We start from the raw sequence: 8,086 nt of genomic DNA, 5'->3' as shown, positions 1-8,086 counted from the left end.
TCCATTAATCTCTTAAGGCTCGTTTCACTTACCTGGGCACTAGGGACAGCCAAGCATGGAACAGAGAACAGAGCCAGATGGCACGGTCTGCACATCATCCCTTGGCTCTGTATCTACAATTTTGGATAAGGTTAGAAAAGTATAAAAAAAAATGTTTCCAATGAGATATGACCTAACACAAGTACTCTAAATGTGCCACCGGCTGCAGGAAGGGTACTCAGGGGTCCTGATGGTCTCTTTTCTGCTCACTGTTTATTAGGGGGGACCTGACAGAAGATAACATGGAGACAGAGAATGCAGCAGCTGCAGCTGCAGCAGCCTTCACAGCCACCTCGCAGCTCAAGGAAGCGGTATTAGGTAGGAAGCCATGTTAGGCGGGAAGCCTGTCTTCTGTGTGCTTTGTGGCTAGAGGACCAGAACAATCCTGTTATTGTGATATGTAGCAGCCAAAACCAACAAGGCTTCTCTTGCCCTGTTCCCCAGCGTGTGGAGGGCAGGTGGGTCTTTCCAGGTGGGGCATGTAGTCTGGTGACAACCAGATGGGTAGGAAAGACGAAGGAGGCTCACCCCAATCTTCTGGCTTTCCCTCCTTTTAGGTTTGTTGTTTTGTCGCCACCCCTGTCTATTTGCTGTGGCATCAGTGAATGATACCAGGGGTTCTTTCAACACCTGTGGGATTCTGCCCAGATTAAAGGTCCTTGGGTCCTGAGACCCAATTTTACTACCAAAACTTAATTTTATTTTATGTCCTTAGCTGACCAGTAGTTCCATGGAATTAGTCAATGTCTGTCATTTGTTACTCTAACAGCTAAATCTATTCTGTACATTTGCCTGAAACTCTGACTGGGACTCTTGGGAACCCCTCCCCACCATGACTCTGTTTCTAAACTTCCTGGATCTTAGTTTTGGCTCCCATGTTAGCAACTACTTTCTGTATTGGCACAAAACTCTTTGGAAAGATTGTAACTGATTTTCTGTTTCTGTCCTTTCTTGTCAATTCGCTCGTGAGAAGTGAAGATGGCTGAAGAGGGGGAGAACTTGGAGGCTGAAATTGTGTACCCCATCACCTGTGGAGATAGCAGAGCTAACCTGATCTGGAGAAAGTTTGTCTGTCCTGGCATCAATGTGAAATGTGTTCAGGTAAGGGTCTGCATGTCTGTTGGTGGGAGCCTGTCTTGTACTGGAATTCCAGGAATTAGAATCCCCTGGGACAGATGGGGAACAGCAATGAAGAGATTCTAGTGGGAGTCATTCTTTTTATTTTTGGCCAGTCCTGGGGCTTGAACTCAGAGCCTGGACACTGTCTCTGAGCTTCCTTTGTTCAAGGCTAGCACTCTACCAGTTGAGCACACAATGCTACTTCTGGCTTTTTCTGAGTAGTTTTATTGCGGCCCAGGCTGGCTTCATACTGTGATCCTCAGATCTCAGCCTCCTGAGTAACTAGGATGACAGGCGAGAGCCACTGGCACCTCGCAGTGATTCTTATTCAGTAGATTGAAGCGGTGAGAACCAAGGGGAGGCAGTACTTCCCGTGGGGTGGAAGCTGTGGCCTCTTGACTTGAAAGCGGCACCATTTGGCAGACTGAGGTCTGGGGGAAGCTGAATGGAAAGGGCAACATGGTGATTAGTCACTTGGACTCACCATTTTGTTGCAAACAGGTAAAAAGTCCCATGAAGGAATTTTTGTAAAGCATCTTCCAGATCCTAAGAAAAGGCCCTGGGCAAGTGAGGGCAGAGTGGCGCAGGGAAGCAGGGTGCTAGGTCTAGCTCTTACATGAGAACCTTGTGGGTTGGGGATGAGAAGATGGAGCTCGGTTTCCCAAGGACATGTGTGGGCCACCAAATAAAAGCGGTGACATCTTCCCTCCTCACCCTGCCCTAAGCAGCGGCATTCCTGCCGCCCTTTGAAGGCAGCCGTCTTCCGCAGCACTCACAGCAGCCAGGGTCAGAACCACCAGCAGAGGAAAGCTGGCTGGCATTTCCCTCACCATTGGACAGAAGCAAATGAAAATCCTCGTTGGAGCAATTCTTTTCTCTGATTTAAATGATTTCTGGGAAAATCTAAGAAAAGAAACAGCTAACAGGGAAATAAACACACACAAGTACTTGTCTAGATACGGGTGCAGGTACACGCCTCTAGTTTCGGCTCCTTGGGTAGCAGAGGTGGAAGGATTGAGGTCTGAGGCTAGTTCCAAGCAGAGAGATGAGACCTTAACTGAAAACACTAAAGTAAGAAGGGCTAGAAATGTGGCTTTAGTGGCAAGGGTAAGGTTCCAAGTTTAGCCTCCAGTACCACTGGAAACAGACAAACATGGGCTGCACTAAAGGAAGCACGGTTCCTAGCTTGAGCGTGTGTGGAAGCAGTGTGCAGTGGAATCAGACCCACAGAAACTTTGGACGTCAGATTTTTTTTCCCTTGCAGTGCTGAAGATCAAACCTTCTACCTCACACATGCTGGGCAAGTGCCTACCACTGAGCTATGCTCCAGCCCCAGGCATCAGGATTTAAGAAACAGAATATTTAAAAGTTTAAGCTTAAGGAATAAAATTCTGAACACAAGTAAAGCATATAGGTTTTACAAAACTCAAAAGCTCAAAATGAAGAATAGAATTAGAATTAAATACTTAGAGGGAAAGTTTCAAAGACTTGACATAGCTGAAGAGATATTTAGTGAGCTGGAGAATAGGCCCAAAGAAGCCATCTAGAATACAGTCCACAGATGCAGGAAGGTGGCAAATAGAAACAGGCAATATCTTTTTGTAAAGAAAGAGGTTGAAGCCAGGCGCTGGTGGCTCACGCCTGTAATCCTAGTGACTCAGAAGGCTGAGGTCTGAGGATCTCAGTTCAAAGCCAGCTCAGGCAGGAAAGTCCATGAGACTCATATATCCAATAAACCACTCAGAAAACTGGAAGTGGTGCTGTGGCTCAAGTGATAGTGCTCGTCTTGAGCTGAAGAGCACAGGGACAGCACTCAGGCCCAGAGTTCAAGCCCCACGACCGACAGGAAAAAAAAAAAAAGAGAGATTGAAGACTTCAGGAGGGAGGACCAAGTCCACTCTTTGTTCATGACAGATTCCATACTGAGCTAATAGACTTTACAGCTTCCAGCTGGTACAGTTTGAGATTAAAATAAGTAACAGTAGGCGGAGACTATAGCTCATTGACATGGGACACTTGCCTAGCAAATGTAAGGTCCTGGATTCAATCCCAAGCCTCACAAGAGGAAATGAAACAGTAGTCATGGATTATAACTTGATTAGGAGAAAAATCTGAGTTCATATTTATTATGGTATGTTTTAGGCCAGTTAATCTTTGTTAACATATGTTAGTTGTGCAAGGAGGGTATTCATCATGACATTTCTGCACATGTGTAAGGAGGGTATTCATCATGACATTTCTACACTTGGATAAGGGTATCCCAATCAGTCTCCCTCCTCTGTCACTTTTTCCTACTCTTTTCTCCCTGTTTCATTGCTTCATACTCAATTACTCCCCCCTTGTTTGGTCACCCCTTTCCTGCTGGTACCAGACCACTTTCCCTCAGTGGAGGGAAAGTAAAGCCTGCTTTACTTTCTTGTACTCTTTAAAAAAAAATTTTTAGGGCTGGGAAGGTGGCTCAGTGGTAGAGCGCTAGCCTTGAGCTGAAGAGCTGAGGGACAGCGCCCAGGCCCAGAGTTCAGGCCCACGACTGGACCCCAAAAAAAAAATTTTTTTTAATGTGTACTGATTACACCAAGGAGTTTCTCCATGATATTTCAGACATGCATATATTGTGCTTTTCATGCCATTTATTTTTACATTAAATGTCCTTAGATATAATAAGTGCACACTCAGGGAAAGGTAAAGCACTCACGTGATGTGAGAATACCAGGTAACAAATGTGGAAGGAGCAGTGGGCCAAGACTCCTCAGTGGATGCTCAAACGATATTGAGGTAAGGTGGGGGTGGGGGGTAGTCTGAGAGTATCCCTCACAGATTACATAGTAATTCAGAGAGAAGGCACTGGTGGGGAAGCTGGCAAGATGCCTTCCTGCCCAGGTGGTGAATATCTACATTCTCAGTATTGGACAGTGCTGTATTGATAGAATAGACAGGCAGGAGTTACTGGGTGTTCTGTTAAAAATTCACTGCATTACCCGATTACTAAGACTACCTCAGACACACAGTGAGAGACATTGGGCTTCAAAAATGCCCAGATGGCTGGGTGCTGGTGGTTCATACCTGTAATCCTAGCTAGTGAGGAGGCTGAGATCTGAGGATTGCAGTTCAAGGCCAGCCCCAGCAAGAAAGTCCATGAATGATTTCTCTCCAATTAACCACTAAAAAACTGAAAGTGGCACTGTACCTCAAAATGGTAGAGAACTAGCCTTGAGCAAAAGAAGCTCAGGGACAGTGCTCAGGCCCTGAGCTCAAGCCCCACAACTGACAAAGAAAAACCAAAAAAAAATTCCTAAGTGGCTGGATGCTGGTGGCTCACGCCTGTCACCCCAGCTACTCAGGAAGCTGAGCTCTGAAGATCGTGGTTTGAAGCCAGCCCTGGTAGGAAAATCTGTGAGACTCTTATCTCCAATTAACCACCAAAAAGCTGGAAGTAGAGTTGTGGCTCAGTAGGTGGTAGCCCCCAGGGGCCAGCAACTTACCTCTCTTGAGCCACAGCTCCACTTTGTCTTTTTTGGTAGTTTAATGGAGATTATAGTCTCCATAGACTTTTTTGCCCAGACTGGCTTTGAACTGAGATCCTCAGATCTCAACCCTCTGCATAGCTAGGATTATAGGTGTGAGTCATTGACACCCAACTCTTTTTCTTTCTTTCTTTTTTAAAATACAAGATTGAATAGAATATTTTACCTTTCTTGGTTTTGTTTTGTTTTGTTTTCTGGTGTTACTGAGGTTTGGCCTTAGGGTCTCATTCATACCTGCTAGGCAGGTGTTCTAGCACTTGAGCCATACTCAGCTTCTTTTTCCTTTGGTTATTATTTTTAAAATGTAATTTTATTCTTATTGTTAAGGTGTTGTGCAGAGGGGTTACCATTTCATAAGTCAGATAATGAATATATTTCATTTTTTGGAAAATATCACCCCTTCTTTCTCTTCCTCCCAATTTTTCCCTCCTATTCCTCCCCACAAGTTACATAGTTCAGTTTCTTCTTTTTTTTCTTTTTTCTTTTTTTTGCCAGTCCTGGGGCTTGAACTCGGGGTCTGGGCTCTGCCCCTGAACTTCTCTGTACTCAAACCTAGCGCTCTATCAATTGAGCCACAGCGGCACTTCCGACTTTTTCTGTTTTTGTGGTACTGAGTAATCAAGCCCAGGGCTTTATGCATGCTAGGCAAGCACTCTACCACTAAGCCACATTCCCAGCCCATGCAGTTCATCTTCCTCATAGTATATACTGAACAGCATGATTGCATTTGTTCACCTTTCCTCCTCCCCTAAAAAAATCCACAAGCAAAACCAAACATCACTACCACCACCACCACCAACAACAACAGCAACAAAAACCATGTTTCCATTTCTTTCTTTTTTTTTTTTTTTTGTCGGTCGTGGGGCTTGAACTCTGGACCTGGGTGCTGTCCTTAGCTGTTCAGCTCAAGGCTAGTGCTCTCCTACTTGAGCCACAGCGCCACTTCTGGCTTTCTGAGTGGTTTATTGGAGATAAGTCTCATGGACTTTCCTTGCCAGGTTGGCTTTGAACTGCGATCCTCAGATCTCAGCCTCCTGAGTAGCAAGGATTACAGGTGTGAGCCACCAATGTCAGGCTCCATGTTTCCATTTCTTGGAGTTTTAAGTGTTCATTCAGAAAAGTTACACTTTTGTGTTCCTCCTTTAGTCTGTCTGTGTATATGAATGCCTAGAGTCCTATATAGGTTATCATGTCCAATTAGATTTTAGATCTAGCTTCTACATATGAGAGAGAAAACATGCGCCGTTTTTCTCTCTGAGCTTGGCTTGTCTCAGCAGGATTTGTTCTAGGTACATCCATTTCCCTGCAAATTACATAATCCTATTCTTTTTAATGGATTAGTTAAATGTACCACATTTTAATGATTCCCTCATCTGTTCTAGGGCACCCCAGCTGTACGGCTGGTGAGAATGTAAACTAGTTCAACCACTCTATAAGGTGGCTTAGAGATGCCTCAAAAAACTAAACATAGCCGGGCGCTGGTGGCTCACGCCTGTAATCTTAGCTGCTCAGGAGGCTGAGATTGAGGATCATGGTTCGAAGCCAGCCTGGCAAGGAAAGTCCATGAGACTCTTATCTCCAATAAACCACTCAGAAAACTGGAAGTGGCACAGTGGCTCAAGTGGTAGAGCACTCGCCTTGAGCTGAAGAGCTGAGGGACAGACAGCGCCCAGGCCCAGAGTTCAAGCCCCATAACTGACAAAAAAATTTTTTTTTAAATAATAAAAAGATAAACATAGACCTTCCCAAGATCCAGCCATCATTACAAGTCAGAATATGGTAAAGGCACATGTACGTCCATGTTCACAATAGCCAAGTTAAGGAAACAGCCCAGATGTCCTTGGTTTTTGTTTTTGTTTTTGCCAGTCCTGGGGCTTGAACTCAGGGCCTGAACACTGTCCCTGAGCTTCTTTTGCTCAAGGCTAGCACTCTACCACTTGAGCCACAGCGCCACTTGCAGCCTTTTCTGTTTATGTGGTACTGAGGAATCGAACCCAGGACTTCATGCATGGTAGCTAAGCACTCCACCATTAAGTCACATTCCCAGCCCCTTTGGTTTTTTTTTTTTTTTTTTTTTTAGGTAAGGTCTCACCTTTTTGCCCAGAGCTAGCTTTATATCAAAATCCTTCTACCTCAGGCCTCCCTCATAGGTGGGTTCACAGGCGCCTGCCATCATGCCTCACTTACCGATTGAGATGGCATCTTACCAAGCTTTCCTAGGCTGGCTTAGCACTGTGATCTAAAGAGTTGGGATTCTAAGCATGAGCCACCACAGAAAGCGTAAGCTTTCTGTCCTTAGCTAGGAGAAAGAACTACCAACATGTAGAACCTCCTCAGCTAGGAGAAAGAACTACCAATCTATAGAACCTCCTCAGCTAGGAGAAAGAAGTACCACTCTGGCTTTGAAATGAATGTATGAGCATCATCTAAGATGGGCGCTGTGCTTCCTGTACTGTCTGTGGCCCTAGGAACGGCTTGGCCGATAAGGGGGAGGGGCCGGTCATAGTGTAGATGAGGAGCAGGCCCGGCCACTCACAGCAGTCGGTATACTTGGATCTGTTGGTTACTATTACATATTAGATGTAGTCGAGGCATGTACTACTGAGTGGAATAAGTTGCACCTGAGGAGGTTGTATGTTTCATCTGGAAGGAAACAGTGCACATCGGCTTTCTGCTCCACAGCTGCTCCTCCCTGAAGCCCCTTCTCCTCCCACTGGTACACTGAGTTCACTTTGTGGGGCTGTGGGGCTGTGTCAGGTAGAGAGTTGGTGCCTGCTCTGTCCACTGGGATATCTTCTTGTTGTATGTGAGTGTTCTACAGTAAGGCCTGTCGCTGGCTGAGCCAGCCATGAACTGGTAAGGCACTGGCAGGAAGGGCGAGAGGGCATGCTGTGATCCCACCTGACCCACCCCAGGTTTGCTAAGCTGACCCTGCACTGGTGTGCTTTTCTCCAGTATGATGAGCATGTAATCAGCCCGAAGGAGTTTGTGCACCTGGCAGGGAAGTCCACCCTGAAGGACTGGAAGAGAGCCATCCGGATGAACGGCATTATGCTCAGGTGGGCACCAGGCCGGTGGTGACAGTGGGGGTGGAGGGGTTCACAGCCATTGCTTTTTCATTTGGTTTTGTGTGTGTGTGTGTGTGTGTGTGTGCACGCACGTGCGTGCATGCATGCATGCACACCAATCCTGGGACTTGAACTCAGGGCTTGGGTACTATCCCTGAGCTTTTGTACTCAAGACTAGTGCTCTACCACTTGAGCCACAGCTTCACTTTGGCTTTTTTTTTTTTTGGGTCCAGTCGTGGCCTGGGCACTGTCCCTCAGCTTTTCAGCTCAAGGCTAGCGCTCTACCACTTGAGCCACAGTGCCACTTCCAGCTTTTTTCTTTTTGCTTATGTGGTG

The 8,086-nt window shown here is 46.0% G+C and overlaps 1 protein-coding gene across 1 annotated transcript in view; it reads left to right on the top strand.

Moving 5' to 3' along the window:
• The first annotated feature begins 264 nt into the window (after positions 1 to 264).
• The window catches only part of Gmeb2 (glucocorticoid modulatory element binding protein 2), a 16,840-nt gene continuing 9,018 nt past the window's right edge, over positions 265 to 8,086 (top strand). Inside the window, exons 1-3 of the mRNA XM_013030335.1 lie at positions 265 to 357; positions 1,013 to 1,140; positions 7,638 to 7,741. Of these exons, the coding sequence (XP_012885789.1) occupies positions 282 to 357; positions 1,013 to 1,140; positions 7,638 to 7,741 (308 nt within the window). The 5' untranslated portion in view covers positions 265 to 281. The remainder of the gene's footprint in view (positions 358 to 1,012; positions 1,141 to 7,637; positions 7,742 to 8,086) is intronic.

Source organism: Dipodomys ordii, unplaced genomic scaffold (assembly GCF_000151885.1).
Source record: "Dipodomys ordii isolate 6190 unplaced genomic scaffold, Dord_2.0 Scaffold129, whole genome shotgun sequence".
Lineage (NCBI taxonomy): Eukaryota > Metazoa > Chordata > Mammalia > Rodentia > Heteromyidae > Dipodomys > Dipodomys ordii.
Note: the sequence above shows the minus strand (reverse complement) of the source record. Positions and strands in the feature narration are given on the sequence as shown.